The 27,182-nt window shown below is 40.7% G+C and overlaps 1 protein-coding gene across 1 annotated transcript in view; it reads left to right on the top strand.

The window, feature by feature from the left end:
- The window catches only part of dpf1 (D4, zinc and double PHD fingers family 1), a 59,334-nt gene extending 34,106 nt beyond the window's left edge, over window positions 1–25,228 (top strand). The window contains exons 9-13 of the mRNA XM_036556744.1: window positions 48–179; window positions 19,451–19,570; window positions 23,396–23,508; window positions 23,838–23,919; window positions 25,058–25,228. Of these exons, the coding sequence (XP_036412637.1) occupies window positions 48–179; window positions 19,451–19,570; window positions 23,396–23,508; window positions 23,838–23,919; window positions 25,058–25,128 (518 nt within the window). The 3' untranslated portion in view covers window positions 25,129–25,228. The remainder of the gene's footprint in view (window positions 1–47; window positions 180–19,450; window positions 19,571–23,395; window positions 23,509–23,837; window positions 23,920–25,057) is intronic.
- Window positions 25,229–27,182: the final 1,954 nt, after the last annotated feature.

Raw genomic sequence — 27,182 nt, 5'->3', positions numbered from 1 at the left:
CTGCATTGTATTGATAATACCTGCCTCTCCTTTTTTCCGCGTTTTAGTCTGCGGCAAGCGTTACAAGAACCGCCCAGGCCTGAGTTACCACTACACCCATACGCACCTGGCGGATGAAGAGGGCGAGGAAGACTCCGAGCGCCACACCCTTCCATTCCAGCGCAAGAACAACCACAAACGTAGGTTGGACATTTAAATTTCATCACCTTAAAGGAATAGTTTGAGAAAAAATGTGATTTGTACAGTTTTCTACTTATCCTTGATGTTGTGTTTGTTTCTTTAGTTTTGCAGTTAATCTGTGAGGCTAATGCATGTAATGGAAGCACATATCCCACCATTTAGCTTTTTTTAAATTATCAATATTCTTTTTTAATTTGTTGGCCACTAACACCCACCCCTTTACGGGGACATTAACTGTCCTTTTCGTTTCATTATTAATGTCAACAGTTCCCCATTTCTTCCCCATTTCTCAGGTGACACCCACAACCGCCCTACCACCCCAAACACTCACAGCCCTATCCTCTCCACCCACAACACTCCCCTGCCCACCAGTCTCACCCCACTAAGTAAAAGAACAGAGAGAGAGATAGCTGACAGACTAGAATGAGGAAAAAAAAACAATACAGGCAATGGACCATCGACCATTTAGCATTTCATGTCTAAATCATCTAACGCTTGCATGACAATGCAGTATTGACATACTGTGATACGTCAGTTTTAGTCTTTCAGAATTTAGCGGCATAGCAACATTGCCAAGCTGCTTGGTACAGCAGTTTGGGACAGCATATGAAGTGACAATAGAAACAGAAAGCAGTGATTAGTAAATTCTGTTTGACCTGTAGTGAAATGAAAACAGTACAAAAAAACAATATTTGACGTTTTACTTTAGAAATTTTTTTTTTTTTGCAAATTTATGCTCATTCCAAATGAGCCACATCAACATTGAGTTACATCAACTTTCCTTTTAACAGCACTTAATAATCATGTGGAGACTAAAGACACCCATCCTGTTTTAAAAATGGATTATTGATGCATTTTTTGCCATTCTTGAGTTATACAAGTCTTCAGCTGCGCATGGACCCATATGGACCCTGCATCATTGTATTTCACACTTCAAAATGTGCCAGATGTTTTCAGTGGAAGAGAGGCAGGCCAGTCTGGCACCTGCACTCTCTGATTATGCTGTTGTGACGTGCAGAATGTTTCTTGTTGTTCTCTTGTTGAAATAAGCGTGGATGTCCCTGAAGAAGATGGTGTCTAAAAGGCAGCATGTGTTGAGCAAGTTACCCACTAATACTCCCCTCAATACCAGACCAATAGACTTTATGCTGGTAAAGCTAAGTCTTTACTCAGAGGCTTTACGCTTGTAACAATCTGGATGGTCCTTTACTTCTTTGTCCCAGAGAACACAACATCCATTATTTCCATCTAAAAAGTTGACTCGTCAGTCCACAATACATGTTCGCACTAGGCATTAGCTTGAGCCCAGAGAAGTCAGCAGTGTTTGTGGACTTTGTTGACTTACAGCAAGTGCACTACATAGTTCAGTTTCAACTTGCATTTGGAGATGCAGTGATGAACAGTGTTTCTTAACAACCGTCTTAACCCGTCCTTGCTCATAAAGGACTCAGCCTTTTTCCTGGATGCTCCTTCTATACCCAAGCATGACTACATCACCTATATAACCCTCTGGGGTCCACCTCTCACTGTGTGTAATTGGTGGACTCGTGTGTTTGTCTACATTTTGTATGAAACTGACCAATGGACACTCAGGATATCACTAAGGTTTGACCCATCAGGTCGGAAACCCTTCATTCTTCATTCAGTCGACATCAGAGACACGTGAAATGGCATGCAAAGAGTTTACAGCTGCTGAAGTTGCTGGAGTGGTTTTGGAAAGTAGTGACAAACATAACGAAGCATTTGATATGAAAATATGAGTATCAAGTTATATGGAAGGGACATATAAAAAAGTTGCAAAAATTGAGAAAATGCCCTCAGACCCCAGAGGGTTAAGATGTCACGATGTTCCTAGTCTTAAATTGCACCTGTCACAACTTTTTTGAGCATATATTTACATAAAAAACAATGAAGTTGATAAAGTAAAACATTAAATATCTCATCTTTGTACTGCGTTTGTTTAAATACAGGTCAGAGTGGATTTAAAATCAGTGCTGTTTTTATTTGCATTTCACATACTGTCCCAACTTTTTTGGATTTGGGTTTTTTAATGATCGGTAATGCAATTATTTAGTGGGTACTTGTTTTTAAAGAACAGTTTAAGACACATAAAAAATTACATAAACCGGAAATGTGCTTTCTGTCTGGAGAATGTCCACAGCACTGTGTAAAGCTCCCTTTGTTGTCATTGTAAGACAAGAAAATGGAACCGAATAGTCCCGTCAAAACAAGATAAGTCAGGATTGTAAAGACATTCTTTCTGCATACAGTGGCAGAATGGTCTCATTAACTTTATTAATGCTAACTTAAAGGAGAATTCCACAGATTTCAGTCATTAAGATGCAAACAGAGTAATTCAAAGTGGAGTTTTGTAATAAGGGTTTGGCCTAAAACTTTTTTTAATCTATTCCTGGCAGAAAGGAACACGTAGGTCAAAACTGAAAGATAGAAAACTTTATGTATTCAGATTTACCACAACATTACATATTAAAACACATGTAGGTTTAATGAAATATACATTGTCGCCTGGTTCCTATCACCACCACTGGAAAGAAATCCGACAGGCTTTCAAGTCTCACTTAGGACCAGGATTACCAGGGTGAGAGTTAGGTTAAGTATAGGGCTAGGATTAGGTCCAGGTTTAGGTTAGAGAAAATTAAGGTGAATTATATATTTAGTTGAGTGCGTGTCAAATGCAAGATATTATTGTGTTATAGGGATTAATGTTTATATTATTTCTATTATTAGATAACTATTTTACCATCTTCAACATTACATATAAAATCTCAGAAGATACATGTAGGTTCACTGCTTATTTTGAATAGTAAATAAAATGGCTATATTTGCATCGTAGACATTATGACCCCTGGTTCCTATCAGCTTCAGTCAGTAAGTTTCTCTTTAATGAGGTACATCATTTCAAACCACTCTGGAAGACTGAATTATGTACAAAAGATGACTGTGGATTCCCCTTTAACAACACAGTATGAAGAATGTGAGTGATTGTTTAGGCACACAGTTTGCATGATACTAACTGTTAAGATATAAGCTTTCTTTGCTTGTTAGCTAAATTAGCCTCATAGCTCCAGCGCAAAACTACGGAAGCAAACTTCAGCTGACTGACTACATTTAAAGTAAGGACAAAACAACATAAATTGGATTTTTCAGTTAACTATTCCTTTAATATTCCACCACTCACTTCTCAGGACTTGTTATTTTTTGACTGGCACTACCTCAGCCCACTCATACAAGCGTCGTGTCCTTTTGTGTGATGAAGCCTCTGCTGTATTTGACCTCGTTGCAGTGTCCTTGCGAAAGCGTGCCCATTTACCTCCTAGAGTTAATTGGCCGAGCACCAGGGTGAAGGGGCCTGTCTGCTTCTCCACCTCGTACAGCAACCGGCGGCTGTCCTCACAACGCTAACACCACGCGCTCTTTTAGTATGTTATTCTGGCTGTGTGTGTGTCTGTTTGTAGATGCCTGAGTGGTGTGTGATCATGCACCTGCGTGTGTATGTGTGAGAATGCATATTCCACTGCCCTCCCAATCTGTCAGGTTATGCACACACTCCTCTTCCATAGTACACCACAAGCAATATCATTAATAAGAGGGGCTTTTTAATGAAACCTCGACCATCCATTATTCATGCAATATTCCGAGTCCAAAAAAAGAAACGTCTAGACGCAGGCGCACGGCTGCCAGACCCGAGCCATACGATGAAGTATTGGAGCCAGACCAAATCCAGATTCGCATTCTCTTTCTCTCTCTTGTGCTCTCTCGATTTCTTTTTCCATTGGTGCCCGTGCCCCTCCCTCTCTACTTCTCTCCTTTTTCAATCAGTTTGATAAATGACAGATTATTCTGCCAAGAGATGAGATTCTGGCTTTTTCCATTTTCTCGTTCCCTCCCTCTCCTCTCTCTACCTCCTTTTTCCTCCTCTCCTCTCTTTTCCCCTTCTGTCTCATTCTCTCTTACTCACTCTCCTTTTTCAGTCTCATCCCTTTGTCTTTTCTGCCACCCCTCTTAGATATCTCTCTCTATTTCTTTCCTCTCTCTCTCTTTCTATGCTTATCCGCCTCTCTCTCCTCCTTGCCTCTCCCGCTCCCTCATCTCTCTTTGCTTTTGATTTAAGATTCATCTATCGGTTATCTGTATTTTTTTCCTTCCCCCTCTACTTTTTATTTATTTCCATAGCTGAGGCAGAACTGGTTTGGGCTGAGATGAGAAGCTGCATTAAAATTCATGTCTGCTCACATTCTTTTTCATATGAGGCATAGAGGCTTTGGGTGGGTGGAGGGGGTGGTGGTGGTTTTGGGGGGGGGTGTAGGAAGTGCAGTGATGGTGTTGGGGTGTGTGTGTGTGGAGTGGGGGGGGGTTGGCTAGGCATTGATGTGAATGTGTCAGGGAATGGTGGGGGGAGTGAGGTGAGGTTGGTGTTTGCTTTTGGAGGTCGCCCCCTCTAGATATGCACCTGAAAATTGGATTTTGTGACTCCGGTAGTTCGAGTTAAGAAGCCCAACCCCCCTTCCTTCTTGCACCCTGGCACACACACACACAGACACACACACACACACAGAGGTAGAGGTGTAGATTGAGGCTGTGGGGTACGGAGACAGTCAGAAAGGAAGCAGGCAGCGAGAGAGAGCGAAATAAAGGTTTCTAGCTGCTTTCTATTGAAATATAGCAAGTTATAAATGTGTGGTTAAATATAAGGATGTAACAATGCAGCCACTGTTTGATTCAACTCACGATACTGGGTCCACGATATGGCATCCTCACAATATTGTGAACATAATTTAAAGAAAAAAAAATGAAGACAAATGATAAATAATAACATCATTGCATAGCTTGCTAATTACACTTGAACTAGGAGGGAGGAGGAGTTATGGACTGAGTTGTTTATTAGTGCTGATCGTTTGCAAATGTTGTTTTTTAAACAATGCAGTTGCATTAGATAGTGTAATTAACAGAGTGTTCAGTGTCCACAGTGCACATTGTCACAGTTTTGCATTGCAGTATCATGATGCATTGCTACACCCCCAGTTAAATACATAGTCAAAATAATACTGTTTATGCAAATTTTGGCAAATTCTTTTGACCAATAACCAACTATCATTACACAGTGATTAATTGTTAACAGCCAAGCCTACAGTCTAGGACGTGACCCATCAAAATATCACTTATAAAACTGATAGTTCCAGTTCTGAGTCACTTTCAAAGCCATTGTACAGTACTTTGCAATAGTAAGAGACCACCCTTTGTTTAAATTTCAGTCAGAACAGCCATTATTCATTTTTCAGGAGAAATATGATAATCCACTTGCATAAGGAAATGCAAAAACTGCTATTTCCAAAACTGGAGCTTGAAAATGATTATCATACATAGAGGATGTCAAGAAGCTCTCACTAAGAAAAGGAAACAGACAGAAATTTGCAAATCAAATAAAGAAGCTGCTGGTGTTCTCAGATTAATGGATTGACCACACCAAAGTCCAGATCTCAACATAACTGATTGTGTTTGGGATCACTTGGACTGTGAGAAGCAGAACTTGCAACCAACATCTAAAAAAGAAACTTGTTTTTGTTCTGTGTTTAATCTAGAACTGGAGTGCCATTAGTTTGGTGCTAACATACTACTAGAATCCCACAAAGGCGCTAGCAGAAATTTATATTATTGTAGAGGGTTCCCTTTGTTTGTGACCGAGGTTTGACACTTATGGCCTGATTTGGAGGCCTAGTTCTAATAGTCACATTCACCAATGTTTTTGCACATTTCTCCTGGTCCATCAAGAAATGTCAACACTGAGGATGTGCATCCTGATTACTTTTGATATTTGAATGATTTTAATGTGAACTTGTTGTCTTACAGGTAAGGTATTTTCTCCTCAGTGGACAATCATGTTAGTTTGTCAGAGAAATATATTTCCACTGTTTCTGGATCTAGCTAACATCAGCTAGACTAGTTAGCCTAGTTAGCAGCAAAGCTGCGTTAAATCTTAATTACATCCTTAACAAAGTGCTCACTTTTAGGTACTCATGTTTCAGACTGGTACAGAGTGATATACATAATCACTCACAAATATAAGCAAACCCATAAGATTTTACAGTACTGTTACAAAACATAAAATCAGCGGTTTACTCAACTGTTGTATATTTTCTCCACCTTTCTGTGCTGAAAAGCAACGAGTGCCCAAATAGTGATTTCAGTGTTTGAAAACCAGCACCTCGAATGGTTAACCAAGTACTCGAGTACCCATGAACATCCCTATTTCACACAATGTAAAGGACAGCTGCTGTGCTCAAATGATGTGGCACAATAAAAATCCAAAGAAATGGAGATATATGGTTATACGATGTAGGACTGAACTGAATGTTTTCATTGACTGATGAATAGAAACCAAATTTAAATGCTTTGGCAACACTATCACTTAACATGTTCATGCCAATAAAACTGGCTTGAGTAGAACTGTTAAAAGAGAGAGAGCAATTCAGAGAGAGGTTCTGCGAAAAAAGAGGTTCAGAGAATGAGAGATTCAGAAAAAGAGATTCAGAAAGCGAGAGAGAGAAAAACAGGGAGAGAGAGAGCGAGAGAGAGAGAGAGAGAGAGAGGGAGGCGACGGGTGGGGAGTGATGACGGCTGTGGCCAAGGTCACATTTCTTAGGTTCCATTCTTTGTTTATTCCTGTCATGTCATTACTGTTCGAGCACTTCTCTCCCTTTCTCCCCATCCATTTCTTTCACTCTCTTCTTCATTCTTTCTCTCTTTCTCTCTCTGCAGAACACACCCTTGCCGAAAACCACAACATTACACTCTCTTTTTTTTCTGCCCTGTGATTGCAGCGATTAAACCCGCTGGTAAACAAACGGCTCTGAAAGAAAGCTCCGACCGGCTCCCCTCTTCAAATAAACTCCCTCATGCTAAGTACAGAATGGAAAAAAACAGTGGTGTGATTGCAGGTCTGATTTGTAGCTCGGATGGTAATGACATAGCAGCACACCTGACTGGAGCTGTATTGAGAGGATGACGGAAAGGAGTGGAGTAAAGCGGCACACAAGCTCCTGTTTAAAATTATCATAAATATATAATACACAAAGACAGTGTAAGATATATAAACGACAGCATAACGTCTGAAAATCAATCTGTGTCCTGCTGTAGCTGATCACACTCCAACTGGCAGCGTGTTTTTTAATGTAAATGAAGTGTGATGTGTTTGTGCTGCCAAAAGAGAGTGTTGCGCCAGTTTTTTGGACGTGATCTTTTGAGTGTTTGGCCATATGTGATCTCAGAGTTGGTTGAGGCACAATCTACCTGCTCTTTTAACACCAAAAAGAAAACATGACTTTATATCCAAAGATGTGTACTTGAGTGTAGAACCCATTAAACTGCCCGTATGTGGGTCCACACTTTAATTTCTCACCCTCACAACCTGCATAATTTATAGTACTCACTGAATAATAAGTCCTAAGATTAATAACTGAATATCAAGCCTGTAGTTTAAAGCTGTGCTTCAGCCAAAAATCAGACGTTTGCAAAGACATGCTTTTGCACTGAAGGTGGTTTAGCAGCATGCAAACAGCAAGCCTAAATGAATGCACACTTGCCTCAAACTGCATTGAGCTGTTAAATAATCTAAAATAGAGTTAGTTATGAGGTTTCTGATACTGCATGCCATAGAGGCAAAATAATGTATGTTGCATAGCTAAAAATAGTAGTAGCAACTTGATGCTTGAATCCATCCTTTTGTCCATTTGTCTTTACTTTTAGCATCAGATGTAACTTTGCAGATGTGTCTTTGTTAGGATGTAAACAGTCATTCCAAGTGGTTTGATGCTAAGAGAAAAGAGTCATTTCATGAAATGGTTGTGAATATGCTGGTGCCTGAGATGTTGTTTTACAATACTTTTAAGGTAAGATTTTGGCCTGTTTTACAGCTGTTTTGAAGTAAGTGTTGATTTTGGGTGTTGAAAGTCAAAATAGTCCCCAAAGAAGCTTTATTTTTCAGAATTACCTCTATTTTATCATTATCAACATGACATATGAAAACTCAGATATGTAGATTCACTGGTGGTTTAGGATAGTAAATAATATGGCTACATTTGCATTGTAGACATCACAACCCCTGTTTCCTGTCACCACCACTGTAAATAAATTAGTCGTAAATTTCTACACGGTGTACCGTTTCACATTACACCACTCTGAATTACGTTGTTCACATTTCCGCAGCCAAATAATGCAGAAATTTTGAAAATGGTTACATTTATGTAATTAATTTTTGGCTAAACTATCAGGCAAAAATGAATGAAGGCTTTACTTGCCATAATAATCACATTGTAGCGTCAGGCCTGCTCTCACTCCACCTTCTTTCCAGTGTAAGTCGCTAGGCCTCAGCTTCTACCTGCTACCAGTTCGCACTCCCGTATGCAACAAAGCGGGAAGAGCTGCGACCGTTGCCTAGCGATGGTGTTGCCATGGCGACGGGCCAGCCAGCCAGGCTCCTGCTATAAAGAATACGGCGTTATATGTACATCGGGTTTGGTGGAGGGAGGGGAGGCCGAGGAGTTTAGAGTTGCTTGAGCTTTGAGGAGTCTGTGCGTGCGCGTGTGCGCGCGTGTGTGGCGGAGGCATGAAAGGCAGAGAGAGAACAAGCGAGCGAGGAAGAGAGAGAGAGAGTTAGTGAATTCTCTTTATGATTTACCATATATATGAGCCCAGACAGGGAGGGGGCTGAGCTGAATGATATTGCAGTCTGGCTCATTTGCTATTCCGTATTAAGAGCAAGACTGAGGGCTGGGGGTTGCAGGACTGGGATTGGATTCTGAAAGTAATTTGAGCTATATCGGGATAACCTCGCCACCCCCACCCCACATACACTCTCTCCCCTCTGTCTTTGTCTCTCCTGCTTTCTACACACACACACACACACACACACACACACACACACACACACACACAAACACACATACACACACAGCACAGTGACAGTAAGGAAAACCGAGCATTCCAAAGACCTATTGTGTCAAGACCGAGCTGGATTTGTGCACAATTCTCATAAGTCCTGTCCTGGACGGGCCTTGCAGTGAATTAAAAACACATGAATGGATTCTTGATGTGGTTAAAGAGAAGTGTTTTGCGTATGCTGGATTATATGAGTGTCCTTATGCACCCAAACACACTCAGAAAATCCCCTTCACCAGCTGCATCACCTTCATCACAGCAAAATGTGATTTGTTAGAGGCTCATTTGCATATTGCAGCCTTGTGTGATATTGGAATTGCGCAAGCCAATACTGACCTAATGATTAGTGCAGTCATACAGTGGAAAACAGAAAAAAAGGAAAAAAAAACATAGCCGTTCTAAATTATAACAATGTGTACATACGTATGCCATACGTATGCTAGTCATGGTTTTCAGGAAATCATGTATCATCAGCACGTAAAGTAAATAGAGGCATATTGCTTCTTAGTCCATCCAAACACTGAAGTCTTTGAAGAAAAACTCCAAAGTAGCCTTAGAGACATCATAAACAGGATTATGTTATCAGCTGAGCTAGCTGTGGGTTCCCTAGCTCTCCCGTTCCACCTTAAAAAGGTCAAAATAACACACTTTTCATCTTTTTTCCTAAAAATTGGTATGTGAGAATGTCAGTGGAAGTGTTCTTATTTCTTTATATGTGTCTGTGTGCAATTACCCATTGACCCTATGCTTATTATTCAGTTATTCATTAAATACTATGAATTGTTCAGTAACTCCTATGAATTGTTCAGTAATTACTATTACATGATATCAGAATCATATCTATATAAGCAGATATTTGCACTGGACAGGTGTTTGGATTTGGCTGATATTTCAAACCAATATTTGATGATTTATGAAGCATTCTTTAGAGGAGCAGGATGTTTAGGCGGTGTAGATAGTGTTTGTGTGTGTGTGTGTGTGTGTGTGTGCTTTATATCATGTACATGAAAAATATCAAATAACAGCATCGGCCCACAATTCCCACATCAGTGCATCCCTAACTAAAGAACTATTCAGTAATGACCATGAAACTAGTATGTAGTTAAGGTGTTGCCCTGGCCTCCAAATTCCCCAGATCTCAAGCCGATCAAGCATCTGTGGGATGTGCTGAAACAACAAGTATGATCCGTGGCGGCTCACAGCTTGCAGGGACTTAAAGCATCTGCTGCTAATGTCTTGATGCCAGATACCACAGGGCACCTTCAGAGGTCTTGTTGAGTCCATACCTCAGCGGACAGATACACAGACACACAGACCAACAGCATATTAGGCATGTTAGGTCATAATGTTTTGGCTCATCAGTATATACATATATAAAATGGCAGTATGGAGCAATAACCAGAATATGTAGTTTCGTCCCTAATGTGCAGCCCTACTAAGAGAGGCCTCCCTCAGCATGTATGCGTCTTTGAATGTGGGATGCAGTGTTTGTGCTCTGTTGGGCCTGGTTGCGTGTGTGTGTGCGTGTGTAGGTTAGACTGATTGCACCATAGATCAGGTTTTATTATGCACCAAAAGCTCTCCATTCCCTCCCTGTGCAGTGTCATTGTGCTTAAGGCTCTGTGTGATATGCAACCCGACCTGCTGACTGGACAAGGGGAGATGGAGTGTTTTGTTGCAGTGCCTCTTGTGCACGCATGTGTGTGTATTTTTATGGAACTAGAGGGCATGAAGGGTGCATCTAGAATGAGAGAATCTGGGCTGGATTGTCATGGAAACACTTTGATGTATGTGTTTTTTTTTGTACATTTAAAATGTGGTTGCAAAACAGAAGTCACATCTCTCTCATGAAAACCAAATAACTCTATTTTCTTCATTTTTTATGTTGTGTGCACTATTTTTAAAAACTCCAGCTGCCCTTTGATTCATTGTGTAACATGTTGTGATGAATGGACCAATAGCAATAAAATTACATAATAAAATCTCATTATATTAATATATTAATAGTGTGGCAGTAAGTACAGTACTGCACAAAAGTCAGAGGCCACCACTCATTTCCATTCAAAATGGTCATTAAGTTCAAGTTTTTCAGGAGATATTTTTAAGGAGATTAGATATAAGATGGGAAAGTCAACCGCCACTTTGTTTAGGTGAAAGTCAATATATTAAAAAACACAAAAAATCTGTTTGCACAATATTGTATATACATATATATGTGTGTGTGTGTGTGTGTGTGTGTGTGTGTGTGTGTGTGTGTGTGCTGGTGTTAGTGTGCAGGCATGCAGAATATTAGAAATCAGGACAGGCGCTCTCTCATTTGTCATGTTAAAAAAGCCAGGAATGCAGCAAGCCAGAAAAAGTTATTATGCAAACCGCACTGGCAATAAATCTGTGCTTAGGGTGCTGAGGATGTGTGTGTGTGTGTGTGTGTGTGTGTGTCTTTTTCTATGCATTTTTTATCCACCTAATCTGCATGGCTGCATCTGCTAATGTGTTGCAGTGTGTGCCCTGTTTCAATGCCAATATGCTCTATACACATTTCTGTGGGAGGTTTTCTTCAGACTGCAGCAGCGCTTCATGTGAGCGCATGGCTGTATATGTGAGTGGCACTTGCTTTAGCGGACGAGTCTCTGACAGACCTGGAGTTTTCCTCCTCATCCTCTGACTCATACGCTGCTCAGCTCCTCCTCCTAGTGCCTCTGTCTGCCATCTTTGTTCCTTACCCTTACACTACCAGTCACAAGTTAAAGAAACCAGTCGGAAATGAGATTTATTCCAGTATTTACAGAGATCAAGTATCTGTCTATCTGTAAGTAAGTATATGAATGAATGAATGAAGGGAGCATTAAAACTACATAAGATCATATGTATATATATATATATAATATATATATATATATATATATATATATATATATGCATGCAGTGTCTGTGGTGCTTAGCTATTAGCCTTACCTTTTCACAGCTCATCAGTCTATGTGGAAGTGTGGAGACTGTGCTTTCATAATGTTGATGACAGTTGTATTCCTTCCACACAAAGAATACCACTGTGTCTTTAAGTTCTCTGATAAGATATTTTGCTCTCCAGTCATCCCTAAATTTCCTCATCTCTGTGCCTCTGTTTGTTATGCTATTAGGCTATTTTTGTCATCAGCTCATAATAAAAATATTTGTTCTATCATTGGGTGAGGGGATGAGGGAGGTTAAGCATCGTTGCTGGCCTCCCTGGCCAACTTTGGCCTGTAGGTCTCACTTTGGGTCCTGATTTAGAGCAACTTTATAGGGGAGAGCAGGACAGAACGGAACATCTTGGTTTTGCAAAATAACTGTAAAATATTTGAGTAAGATGGATCATTTTTAACTACAAATCTCAGCTTCAAACAAAAATGTAAAAGGTTTAAAAGAAAGTTGGAGTGGAGATGTTACTTCTTCCACAGGTGGGGTTAACTGTAACAGACTAAGCTGAAAGTTGTAATAGTTGCAAAAAAAAAGTCTAATAAATTGATGAAAACAGTTCTTTAATTCCAACTTAAGTAAATAAAAATATATGTATCAAAATACATGTGATTAGTGAAAAGAGGCTGTCAGGTGTCAAACATTGGCAAACTGTGTTTCTAACACAAAGTAGAACAGCAGATATCAGCACAGCAAAACTGATGACAATCCAGTTTATTCCTGTGCCCCATGATGCTTTGTGCAGCTTTTTGACAGAATATCTGGCGAAGTGTAAACAGACTATACATGTTAAATATCCTAACATAGATAGAAATGCGGGAATCAATACGAAAGTAAATCATTTTTATTGTTGGGATGCTGGAATGCCTTTGTGCCGATGTTCAGTCAATAAGCCTGACTGTGTGTGCTGATTAGTGGAAATACTATCATAATTCAGTTAAATTCAGGAAAAGAACATTTTTGAGTGCATCATTTGATATAGCAATATCAGTACATATGAATGTTTAATGCAGAATTCTGTTATTATTATTATTATTATTATTATTATTATTATTATTTAAACGAATATCAATTTAAAGCTCCTCCTATGGTATGTTAGCACTAAGCTAGCAGGGATAGCTCAGCACTAGTTAAATAAAGCTCAGCTCTAGTTAAATAAAGACATGTTAAGCTCATAACAGGCATGATAACATTTTCTTTACTTTGTATCTCTCTCTCTCTCTCCTTCACTCTCCCTCTCTCTCTCTCCATAATATATATATATATATACTCAGCACATGTACAGAAGCGTCAGGCTGTAGTGTATTTTCTTGCGGCTCATTTTCCGCACTCTTACACTCTTCAGGTGCTTTTATGACAGTTTGGGCTGCAGTGTACGATTGTGGGTCTCATGGCACACTTCAGATGGAGAACAGTGCGATTTGGTGAATTGTTTTGTTGGTCTTACTTGCGGGGTTGATGGCCACAGTGAGACTGCGGGAGTGTTTATATTGAGCGCATGGAGCGGAGGGGGCTGAGTATCTGACAACAGGTGGTTGTGGGTAATTCCTGTGGAAGCGCTAATTCAATAAGGCTGCGGCTACTGTAGCGCTGACCAGGGACGACCTGATCCGACCAGCATCAGATTATGTTCCGATTTGAAAAAAGAGACACAGAGGAGAGAGAGAGAGAGAGAGAGAGAGAGAGAGAGAGAGAGAGAGAGAGAGCTGTAGAGAGACAGAGAGAGGGAGAACAGAGAGGAGGAGGGGTGTTTGAGGATGTCTCTCTCTGTCTCTGTCTTTTAATTCCCGTGGGGATGCACTCACACTTGAAAGCTGTGAAGTGTGCTGTTCTGCCTGTATTCTCTCTGTAATTGGACGAGCGCTGCGCTGAGAACGAGAGCGCAATAGAGCGAGAGGAAGCCACTACCCAAACACATGGAATCTGTCTATTCTCCTTTTTCTCTTCCCCCTCTCTTCTTTTTCTCCTTATCTTTCTCTTTTAACTTTTGCTCTTTCTCACTTTCCCTCTCTTTCTCTGTCACCTCTTGCTTTTTCTTCTTCCTCACTTTCTTGGTCTCTTCTTTTCTCCTCTTCCTCTCTCTCTTTTGCTTTTCTCTCTCTCACGCTTCAATGTATGTTTCTCTCTTTCTCTTTGTTCCTCTTGATCTCTGTCCCTCTCTCTTGCTCTCCTTCTTGCTCTCTCCTCTTGCTCCCTCTTTTTTCTTTCTCACTTTCTTCTTTGTCACTTTATATCCTTTTCTTTCTCTTTTATCTCTTCTTCCTCTCTCTCACTTTCTTTCCCTCCCCTTTTCTCCTCTTCCTCTCACTCTTTTGCTTTTCTCTCTCTTCATCTACCTTGATCTCTCTTTCCACTCTTTTTCTGTTTGTTTCTCTATACCCCTCTGTATTAAAGAACAGAGCTCTCAGTGCCGGTGGCTTGCAGACTTTACACACAGCCACAGGCACGTAACTGTTGCTGTCTGCTTTTTTCTGTGTTTTTCAGTCAGGCAGGCCAGAGGGCAGCCCGGCTGCGGCTCTGAACATGCTTTATGCAGCAGGATCTGCTGAATCATTGTCCGAGGCTGTATGTTTTCCCGTGTCTGTGTGTTTAGCCTGCGTATTGCATGCAGAGACAGACGGGGGCTGAAGGAAAAGCAGCGTTTCGCGTTTAAGCTGTGAACGTGTGTGTTTGTGTGTGCACATGTGTGCTCGCACATTCGCTGCTTCTCCGTGGGGATTCTTGAGCGCTGTCTGCAGTCGAGAGATGAAATAAAAGACAGAAGGACAAAAGAACAGATTTTCACTCGCATGCCTTTTTTCCCTCCTCCATGAAAAGGCAGTTAGGATTAGGCGTAAAGAAGCATGTTTCTCGGTGGCCTTTGAAGCATCCCGGCGCCTTCGCTCAATAATCCAGAGAATTCCTCTCGTGTGCCTTATCACATTCCCTCATTTCTTCTCCTTCCAATAATGTTTACTCAAGACTCTTGTCACTCCATGTAGCACACGCTCCTTTGTTTAACTTTCATTGTGCCGGTTTGTCCCTTTTTATGTTGTTGCTATGGCATTTTAATGTGGATCACACGCTATACAGTACTGGAGGTGTCGCTCCAATTATTTCAGTATATACCAGCGGATGAGAGAGGGAGCGAGAGAGATAGAGAGAGAGAGAGAGAGAGAGAGAGAGAGAGCAAGGAGGGCGAGAGATGCCATTTTTAGAGTAACGTTACCAGATACTGTATATAGGTGTACGGTAGTTCAAGCTCTGAACATATGAGCGCTCCTCCGTCACTCGTGCACTAATTATAGAGATTAGAAGCTGTGCTCTCGGTGTGAAGACCGTGGAGAGTTTCGCTGCTTTATTTACAGTGTACCGCAGTCCCTGCTCACTCCACTGCTGCCTGCACACTTACCTTATCCTCCACACCTCTGCCTTCCTCTATATGAATCATCTTACTTTAAATGCAGACTTTAAAGCTGCCATCTGTTTGTTAACCTAGACTTTGATATATTTGGAGCAAAATTAATTTTTACATCATGATGTTTTCTACCTACTGAACAATAACAATATAATGGGTAAAATAATAAATATAATACACAGACATGGTAAACTCATTCACCGCCACTCACAGAGCTGTACACTACTGTGCAAAAGTCAGAGACCACCCTTTATTTAACGAATTTGCATTCAGAAAGCCATTACGCAAAAGCCTCACCAACTAAAACCAATGTTAATTGTTTCAGTAATGTGTCCACTTCTTTTTGCTTTCAGTTTTTCGGAAAGAAATCGGCAGGGCTTTTTTCCCACACCTCCAAAGTTCAGTCTTAGAAGTTGTTTGCATTTTCAGCTTCTCATGATCCAACTAATCCCAACACATTCAGTGATGTAGAGGTCTGGACTCTGGGGTGGTCAGTCCATTGTTCTGAGAACACCAGCAGCTTCTTTGTTTGGTTTGCAGATGATGTTCTTTTGTATCCGTTTCCTTTTCTCAGGCTTCTTTGTCAGCTACACATCCTTTCAGACTGTTAGTGTTAAGTTGTCCTCTCATAGTGGAAGGATGGACAGAAACACCTGTGGATTTGTTCAGATTGGAATCTGAGATGATCAAAGATGAAAGCACTGTTTATCTGACCTTGGTGGTCTACCAGGTTAGGAGTCCCATATTCTGTGTATCTTTTTTTTTATTATTTTCATTAGACTTTCACTTACACTAGAGCTAACCAGTGCAACAGTAGATGATAACTCATGTTCTATGTACACCTTTTTCTCCTCAGTTGATGTGCTGACATGTTAAATAAATTTAAAGAAAGCATTAAGAAAATAGAAATCTCTTTTTTATTTTTGGTTTTAGCTAGAGTAGTTGTGTTAATGCTCCTCACACGTCCATGGTGACAGGCTCGCATTAAGGTACATTAGTAGTAGCAAAGTATAACATAAATACTTTCTTAACCTTAAATACAAGCAACACTGATGCACCTCACAGTCCCCTTTAAAGTTAACATGACTGAATTGTTGGTCTGTATATTTTCTTCACTACATTCTATGATGCAGTGTAATAAATACTCTAATGCTTTCAGTATTTGAATACTGACTCCTGGAGTGGTTAACTGAGTGCTCTAGTACCTCTAGATCCACTTTGCGATCTGCTATAGGAGAAACATATTCTAATCATGGAGTAGTGTCTTACTTCATTATAGTGATTATTCCAGTAGAAGCATTTCCTCACATGCTGTCTAGTCAGAAGACCTGTGTAGTCAAAAGACCTCTTTCAGGACCATGGACAGAGGCACATTGTGTTACTCAGGGTGCAGTGGAAGACCCTCCTCTGCTCCTTATATAGAGCATTTGATCAGTTTTCGCAGATTGATAACATAGTTTGCCTCGTGTGCTTGGCTCTTGGTGTCGTGACCAGCTTACATGGTCTTCACTGACAGTGTTTTATGTACTAGCCATTGTCTTTTGCAGTCCAGTTCTATTCAGATCAGTTATATTTGCAGTTTTTGGAACAAACATGGTCACTAAGCAGCTTTACAGAAATCTAGGTCCGGACCCCTAATGAGCAAGCCGAGGGTGACTGCGGCAGAAAAAACTCCCCAAAAGTAGGCTTGAGCCATTAGACTGCATCTATTATGGTGGTGATCAAGTTGGATGATTTAAATGCCCAAAAGCACGTCGTCCATAGCTTTAATATGCACTAAAGTAAATCACATTTGTCTCACAATTTTTGTTTCGTGTTATTGTGTAGTCCATGTCCTATTTCACATAGCTGTACTATATTTTCTGGCTGTTTTAATATTTAAACAAGAAGTGGTTCATAGGAAACCTAAAGAAAGAATTACGGGACTAAAGCAAGGACTACCAAACTACACTGAGAACTGTGTTAGTTTAAAAGTTTCTTAACAGTAACAAAAACCTGTTTCAGTTTTGCTGGTTTAAGCAGTAACCACATTGCCTGCCATGCTGAAACAGGTTACTGGAGAAGAGTGCTGCAGCTTTCTTCTCTTTTGTGATATTGAGCATCATTGGCTTGGCATGGTTAGGGGGCACAAATGGACAATGGTATGCTGCACTGATTTCTTATTGATAGGAGTAGCTTTTTATATCTGGTGGACGTTTTGCATGCAAGAGCACATGCAGAGGTTAACCAGACCAGATGGATTTTTTCACATTTACAAATGTCCACTATTAATAACAACTTATTTTCACCTTCAGCAATATAAGCAATCATGTGACGTGGTCTAATCACAGTCGGGGGGTCTCAAAACAAACGATGCAGGGATTAGTAGTTCTGTTTAGCAGCTGGTGCACACCACACAAATTCAAACGACTGTTTTGGCCAAAAAGACATTGTTTTGCTTTCTTTTTAAACTATAATTGTGGCTTAATGTGACAACAGTGTTATTATTAATGTAAATTTTTAAGATAGAGATTTCCTTTTTTAAGTCAACACCTCTATCCTCCACACCTCTTTATGCTACTGGAGCGTGTTTGCTAATTGTAAATAAAATGCATATGGATTATTTTACTGACCTTGTTTAAATATCTATAGTCTGGATACTTTTATAAGTATGAATACATTTTTTTTAAATGAGGGACCACAGTTTGAACTCAGTTGGTAAAATGGTCCATATCTGATAAACATGTTTCTGTACTTCCAGCCAAAATTCTTCATTTTGGCCACAAGACTCATTGGCTTGGTGGCTCAAGTGGTGAGCGGAGATTTATATATCCGCCTACGCTGAGCACATAGTATGAAACACTATGGCGTTTCAGCACCGCGGTCAGCGCCATACCTACTACATGCTTTTGTGCTTTAGTCTGTTTTGTGATGATGCACACCGTTGCTTTTGAACTGCAGCGTTTCCAGTGTGAGTTCAGTGCAGCCTGTATGGATCACAGCTTTTTAATACTGCACAGACTAGTCCTCTCTTCCTCTCATCCTGATCAGAGGCTTTCTCTCGCTCTCTCTGGGGATTAGAGAGCAGAACAGCCCCATGGAATCCACAAAAAAAAGAACTGCCACAACAGCCCCCCCCCACCAAACACACACACATACACAAACCCTTCCCCCCACTGATAGAATCTCTGGAGAGGGGAGTGGATTAATGACCTCACTGGAGAGGACCCGAGCTCGCTCCAAATCATCCAGCAGCACAGCACACAGTGGCTGCCATTACACTGCAGAGCTGCTATATGAACATTCGCTCTTCTCTGGAGCTCAAACATCCATCCACGCATTATCTATTAGTTCACCTAAACAGTGTTATGGTACTCATGTTCACCTTCCTTAATCCAGTCCTGCGTCACTCTTTAATTCCCCCCCTCAGAGAGATAGACGCGATCAGCCATGAACATGTGTCTGCTGAAGCCGGCGTGTAAGTGGCTGAGGTGTAGAAGCATGCAGACGGCCTCGTCTCCCTTGTTAATGATATAACCCGGTGGCCTCCTGCGGCGTACCTGTCTCTCTCCGCCCAGCGCTCCCTCTGTTCCTGTGACAATATTTAACAGAGCCTGGGGCCTCCCGCTGGAGAGGAGCCCCTCCTTTCCCCGCCCCTCCCCCACCTGCATGCTGTTACAGTGGCTGAGCTGGAAAGGCCCAGGCTTGCCGAAATGAAAACTAACATATGGAGAGAAAACCCAGCACTCAAACCAGCTGGGACGATACTAACCACAGACTGACACGTCTGCCTTTCCTTTTTTTCCCTTTTCATTCATTTGCCTTTGCTTGTCTTTTCTTTCTTATCCTTTTCCTCTCCCTTTTTTCCTCCCTTTCCCTTTTTCCATCCACTTTTCTATTTTTTGAATAATGTTCAAAGTTTGTTTTTTTAAGTATGATCTCCTGTGGATTCAGTTTCTCCTCGCTTTCTCTCTTGTATTGCAGCCAAAAAAGCAGCAGACGGCTCAGTCATTCCCAACGGTTACTGTGACTTCTGCCTGGGAGGCTCCAAGAAGACCGGCTGCCCAGAGGACCTCATCTCCTGCGCAGACTGCGGCCGATCAGGTGCAGCCAAAGCAGCACATGCTCGCTTCAGTTGTACGCTACGTTTTCAAAAGTTTGGAATCACTGTGTTCAATTTTTGATAATGGGCGGAGCTGAAGATTCCATAATAACTGAGAAAGCTGCATAGCATCAAGAATAAACTTACAATAAAAATAATATCCAGAGTGCCTCCTGTTGGAAACGTGGTGACCAGTTAAATACCTATTCATAGTAAGTCTGACAAGAAATTACTATAAATAGACAATTACAGTTGATTAGTTAATAACATATGCTATTATTTTTATACATCTTTAAATCAGGGGTCTCAAAAATGACCTATGGGCCACTAGGCAGGTGGTTGTATATAATTTAATAAATTTAATAAATATGTACACTCATTTTAGTGCATCTTAGTGTATGTTTATTTGCAATTCTTCTGTCACCACTGTGACGCAACCGGACTGATCAGACGCGTGCAGTTAAATAGACTTTACTGGGGTCCAAGAGAGCCATAGTTGAAAAACAAGCCAGGGCCAAAACCAGAAAAAACATAACAGAGATAATCCGAGCACAGTTCAAAAATTCTGGAAACAACAAAACAAGAAATAAAGCTCAGTAGCTCTATTGAAAGATGCAATACCTCACAAAGAGCTAAGCTAAAAGCCTGGGTTTATATACTAACTAAACAGGTAACAAAAATCAGATACAGGAGATACACATCAATACTCAGGCAAGGATGAACGGTGATTGGTTGCCGTTGGTGGTGAGACTGTGATCTCCTCAGGGAGTCCTGGGAGATTGAGTCCACAGAGGAGTGAGGCATGCCAGGCATGTGATCTCCCAGAGGATTATGGGAAATCAAGTTCTTAGTGAGACACAACTACTACTATTACTACTACTAATAATTATTATTCTTATTATTATTATTAGTAGTAGAAGTATCAGTATAAATACATAGTGTTCAATTAATAACAAATAATAATCAATATAAAACAACATAATAAATAGTGACAACCACAACAAAATCGCTGTAAGCCTTTTAGGATCCTGGCTGGCCAATGTTGATGTGATGCGAAAAGAGGCTGAAGAGCTGAGAGTACAGTTCACTATTAATAACAGACATTTACTGATGACTGACTTATGCAAATTTTTATGTCTAACTTAGATCTTTTATGTTTTAGCTAGACAATGAATGCAGTTAATGGCAGAACGTTAGCAGGGCTCATGTAACTTAAGCTAATATCAAGTCAACAATGATTAACCCCATCAAGCAATAACCCCATCAAACATAGAGGTAGATACTCACTTTTGTGATCACAATGATGTTTGATGGTGTAGTTGATGATAAAGACTATCGCTGACCCGTCCACACACAAAATAATTATTGTAATGATTTGTGTGCCTTTAGCTCCTTATAGGCTGACGCAGTATTTACATTATTAATTATAGATGTTTGGATTTGTTATCACAGGCTATGATGCATAATCAGGAGTCAAAGATAATGTATCCATTTTGTACAGAAAGACTTTGTAATGAAATCTTGATTTAGAAGTCAAAGCAGGCACTGACTGCGGTTTCACATTATGCTGATAGAATGTCTACAGTATGACCGCGTGACACTTTTTCCAGGTTTTGCAAATACTATTTATAGGCCTATAATACGTAGCATATGTAAACGCCAGGTAAAACACATTCTGCTCTTGCCCAATGAACGATTATTAACCTACTGGCGTTCGTAATACTTAAGCTCACCATGGAAAGGTTTGTTATTAATTTTTGTCATAGTTGCCAAGACTGAAATTTGAGGGTGTGTCCAGAATGGTTGGAGAACACCAAACACACAACAATAAGTCCAAGCTGAACAAATGATATAAATTATTTGTAAAAGAATTCCTTCACAGCTATCAGAGTACGATAACAGCAGCTAATGTCTACAAATTAATAAATACAGACATGAAGGATGTGAAAATAACTACTACATTAGCCTTGTTAGCTGGAGATGTTGAAACAGCTTTATATTATTTAATATCTATATTAACAATAATCTAGTTGGCAAAAAGCTGAACCCACACACATACTGGCAGGTGGGGCGTGCCATGGAGTCATTGTCCATAGCACCACTGTAGACGTACTCTTTCAAATGCCGATAGTTTTTGAGGGGAAACATTAAAACTGTTCTACTGAAAGCGACCAAGAACAGCACCCACGTTAAAGCGTGAACTGCCTTCAGTGTTACATTTGACTGCAGTGGAATCAAAGTACTTCCAGTTTGTATGACAAAGTTTCTTTCTTTGTCCTCTGCTCACTGTTACTCTGCTCCTCAGCTTATCTGAGAAGCCATCGAAACCGAGGTTGTTTTTGCCTTGAGCTCGAACCAGTAGTTTGAGACCCCTGCTTTAAATTATGAATAAACTATTGGTTTACATTTTGGTGTCTAGCTTATTAATGTCTCAATCTACACTGTATAATTTATTATCTAAGGGATTCCAAACTTTTGAATGTTGATGTATATTATATATGTAATGCATATTGGTCTGTATGAATAGTAGAGGTGGGAATCTCTAGGCACCTCACGATTCGATTACGATTCAGAGGGCTGCGATGCGATTATAAAACGATTATTGATGCATCTTGATGCATCTTTTTTTTCTATACAGGATTTCTATTTTCTCACTGTGTGAGGACTTGGTAGTTTTAAAGCAAAGTATTTGTAATGATTCATAATGAATTCACTTCCAATACCTTTTATTAATAAAACAAATGGAAGTGTTGTGGCAAGTGAACTAGAAGGCTCTCATTCACTGCTCTTGTTTGGAGCACATGAGACACTGCCACTCATCTGCAATAAAATGCGCTGTTACGGTAACATAAGATCCTGTGGCAAAGGATGTTCACGCAGCACGTTACAGCCATCCTACCCGTTTTCTTTTACAATTTTTTCATTTTATAACTTCGGTTTTGGTCTCGTTGTAGAGAGTAGGGGGGGGGGTCGCTGTGTCAGTAAAATATCTTTGAGATGAGACGCTGTATCTTGGCTCCAAAGTGTGCAACATAGCGCGAAAGCCCTGGTTCTCAACGTCTGAGAACTGGACTTATTCGCATTTATAAGCAGTGCAGTTAGTTTCCTGGAACGTTAAACTTGCAGTGAGAGACTGTCAAACACTAAAAAGTTTGAAGTCATCTTCTCTTTAGAATTTTCCCGGAACGGAAAAATTCAAACAAGAAGCTGGAGAATAAGAAGCTACTTCAGCCTCGTAAAACAGCCGAACATTGACAGACATTTTACAAGAAACTATTATATTATATTATTATATAACTAACTATAAAAGTGTCCTAGTGGAGATGGGAGGAAAGTGGCTATAGCTAAAGCTTAAAGCAGAGCGAAGTAAATCTGCATTTTCGTTTATATTTTTTAGCCTATACTATGACATTTACACATACTGAGACATATTGCACATTAAATCTTGTGGCTGCCAAGGTGGTTTGATTTTTGTTGAAAGGACAAAATGGCTCTTCTTATCATTTGGGTTGTGACTCCTGACCTAACCTAGCTTTTAATGCAGAGGGTGCCGGTCGGATTTCTCGCTCATCCACATGTGTTTTTGTTATGTGCCGCCACAGAGCATCCGGGCGCTGCACTTCCGCACTTCCAAGTTCTGCCTTTTTGCGTTCCGTCAACATTACATTATAAATGAAATATTTAGAAAATTGATTTTTGACATTTGTGAATCGATTCAGAATCGTCCACGTCCGCATCGCGATGCATCTAAGAATCGAATTTTCCCCTCAACCCTAATGAATAGTAATTCTGGATTGGCCTTGAAATGAGGATTGTGATTCTTCTAGGTCATCCATCCTGCCTGCAGTTCACAGTCAACATGACAGCAGCAGTGAGAACCTACCGCTGGCAATGCATTGAATGCAAGTCCTGCAGCCTGTGTGGCACCTCCGAGAATGACGTTAGTGCTGTTCACCACACTGAACTCTGTAACAGCCCACATGAGAAGTCATTAGTTCTGGTCCTGGAGGGCTGGAGTCCAGCTTGAATGGTTTGGTGGTTTCTGTTCTCAAGCACACTCACTAAACCTGGTAATCAACTTATGGGTTTAATGAAGTATGTGACAGCAGAGAAATCACCAAACCCTCCAAGTCCACCAAACCCACTAGGAGCAGAATTGATGAGTGTTGGGTGTTCTTTATTTACTTGTTAGTGTCTTAGGCAAGTTTGGGAGACATATGTATTTGTGTGTGTGTGTGTGTGTGTGTGTGTGTGTGTGTGTACAAACAGGATCAACTTTTATTCTGCGATGATTGCGACCGAGGGTACCATATGTACTGTCTAAGCCCACCTATGGCAGAACCTCCAGAAGGTATGCATTTCTATTTATATGAAAGGGAACAGAGAGAAGTTACTACATGTATGTGTGTTTTATATGTTTTGTTGATGCAAAAAAGAGAATTATACAGCTGTACTACTAACAACTTTCAATTTATGCAATTTTCAATTTACTTTGAACTGTCCATATCAATGGATGGAAATTCATTTTGATTGATACAAATTGCTCTTAAATGAGCTGTTATTTTGTTAATCTGTTTATGCACTTAGATATAAACTTCTAGATGAATTTGACGGTCAAATAAAGAGCAATGATGGTCATCTTGATAGAGAGATTTTTTGCAGGTTTGAGTTTCCTCAGTTGCATTCGAGTTGGGAGGGACTTTATTGAAAGATGCTGACGTCAAGTGTTTCACTTCAGTTTCACACAAGTGGAACCGGGCTTTGGAAAGCAGCTTGCCGTCAGAGCTGATCCTTCTCTCTCTCAATCCACAGGATGTTTAAGCTCTTTGTGCATAGTTTGTTGGCTAGTTTAACTTAGCCAGCAAATGCTAATCTTACTTGAATGATTTATTGTCTATCATAGCCACAGCACTATACTCTGGCACATGCCACAGTGTTTGGGTGATTGGCCAGTGTGGCCATAGTTACCTCACTCCCGACTGAATGCAACTTTACCTCCATAAATCAGTATCATAGATTCAAAGTCTGACTTTTGACAGAAAATAAAATCTTGAAAAAGTGACAATCTGTTGCCATAGGGGTTGTTTATGTTGTTGTGGCTGCATCACTGCCAATCACTGTGCAGACTGAAGCGCCCACACAGGCAGGCAGGGAAGCAGTGTTCATCTAACTTTGAATTATGGTTTAGGTCAAATTTAATTTGGTTAACGATCATCAAGTCACACACCTTTACTTTCATTGAGATGTCTTTAATATTTGCAGTCAGGGAAGCAATGATATGTAAATGCTACAAAACAAAAGTAGTTTCATTTGTGAATTGCTTCAGCCAGTTGATCGAAAAGAACCATTTAGAAAAAGAAAACGATTGGGCAAATGTGGCTCCCACTTAATATATTCAAGTAGTTAACAAAAAATTCGGAGCGATGTTGATGTCTGACTTCACTATTATGTGCTATGGAGTGTCAACGATGGTGGCCTCTCTTTTGCAGGGAGCTGGAGTTGTCACCTGTGTCTGCGGCAGCTGAAGGAGAAAGCGTCTGCCTATATCACACTAACTTAATCTCTATGCCCTCTCCTGTTACACCCACCCAGCCTCTGCCTCCATGAGCCCACCAACACTAACATGGCAGATCCAAAGAAACCCCCTCACCCAACCCCAACTCAACTCAGACACATTAACACGCATACTGTTCCACCTTGCAACCGAACAGTTCGCTGCGAGAACAGGTTGCCCCTCATCTTGCACGTCTACTCAGTGACTCTGAAGCATGGTAGACTCTCATCCCTGTACTGGCCCACCTCTTTCGCTCTCATGGTCAGGTCGGTCTGCAGGCCTTGAATGGATTTTCCACATCTCCTCGATCTCCAGCCTCTCCAGAGGTCTTATGGACTAGGGAGCATCTTCATTTGATGCGCTAGTTTATCCAGCGGCGCTCACCCAAGCTGCGGCAAATGACTCGCCACTGAAGAGGCAGTTAACGTTCGGCTCGAGAGGGCACTTGAATGGGAAGAGACTCTGAGTGTCCCATTGGAAGATGCATCGCCTGTTGATGAGGAAAATGCCATAAGATCTCTCGGTTCCCATAGCGTCTCTTGGTCGCCAACGAGATTTTTTCAGCTGTCACGCCACCCACTCTCTGCAGCTCACTGTGAGGAGCGAGACACCAGCAAGCGACTTGACCATATTTAGCCACCAGAACTGGTCTTTTTCCGACTATAATTAGAGGAGAGCTCATTAAAGCTCTGAGAGATAAATGAGTCCATCTATAATTCAGCTCCTTTTTAAGGTACAACTTTGTGCTGCAGAGTTCGACAGCAGAAGTTTGATTAGAGCAAAATTCATGACCTGCAGCCCTAAGAGACCCTCCAGTGTGGATCGGGATTGCTTCGCTGGGAACTACGAGTCCATTGTTATGGTTCTAACTTCTCTTTAACATACATAGAAGCCTTGGTGTCGCAAGGCGTTTCTATGGACGGATACCCCTTTAAGCTGAGGTCTGAGGTGCATGCCGTTCAAGCTTGGGTGGTACTTTCTCTGCATCGAAAAAAAAAGAAAGGAAAAACTTTCTACCAACCTCCCTCTGTACATTCTAAGCCTCCTCCCAATTTTCTTCTTAAAAAGCCAACATAAGATTCTCTGTCCAGGTGTTTGCCAGGGTGTACATAAATGAATAATGTCTGGCCTTGTTTTAAAAACAGGGCCATCATGTTTGATTGTTTCTTTTTTTATATGATTCCTTTGGATGCATGTTGTGATATTGTTTTAAAATAAACCTTTTAAGAATGAGAGGAACAAAAAAAAAAAAAAGACAGAAATTGACGAAAGCACACTTAATTCGCAATAATGTGTTCGTGACCCTCTCGGGGGAAGTTGCGTCTGTCTGTGTACGTACGTGCGACACTTCCTGTGAACTGTGAAAATGTTGGGCAGCGAACTGGAAAAGGGGGCGGGGCTTGGGTGATTTGGCTTCTTCCCGAACGCCACCACGTCTTCTTTTTTCCCCCCCTTTTCTTTCCCTTTTTCTCGTCAAAGACTTAAAGCCAGTTCCGAGACGTCGTTTGTGATGAGACGAAATAGCGCGCCTCTTCTTTTGTAGAACAAGCTCTTTCCTATCTGCAAGACTGCTTTGTGTTATGGGACTTTGTAATTTGCAGTGTGCTTCAAACAAAAAAAAGAAGAAAAAAAAGAAAAAAAAAGTTCAGCTAAAAGACCAGAAGAGTATTCCTGGGGTGCCAGCATGCATATATGACCTTGTGCTGAGGCGACTATTTTGAACCCAAAGTCCGTCTGTGGCCTACCTGAAAGGACTGTCCCACTTTTTTTTTCTTTTTTCCAGCCCATGAGCTTTAAGTTGGGAGACACTTGCTGTACATAGATTGTTGCTCTGTCATTTCAGAATGGAACACACATGCCATGTGACTCCTGGAAGGAGGTCTAACGTCTTACACATTAAAATGTGAAAACCAAACTATTTCTGCATACATTCCTGGAATATAAAGCCGCTGGGTCATTTCTATTTTTGTATAATCTCCAAAACTGTGGATTTAACTTGTTAATGCCGCATAAAACAAGTGATTGTATAGGAGCATCAAATTGTGTCATAATCAGCAGAA

This window comes from Colossoma macropomum, unplaced genomic scaffold, assembly GCF_904425465.1.
Source record: "Colossoma macropomum unplaced genomic scaffold, Colossoma_macropomum, whole genome shotgun sequence".
Lineage (NCBI taxonomy): Eukaryota > Metazoa > Chordata > Actinopteri > Characiformes > Serrasalmidae > Colossoma > Colossoma macropomum.
The sequence above is the reverse complement of the archived record's forward strand: the minus strand, read 5'-3'. Positions and strand labels throughout refer to the sequence as shown.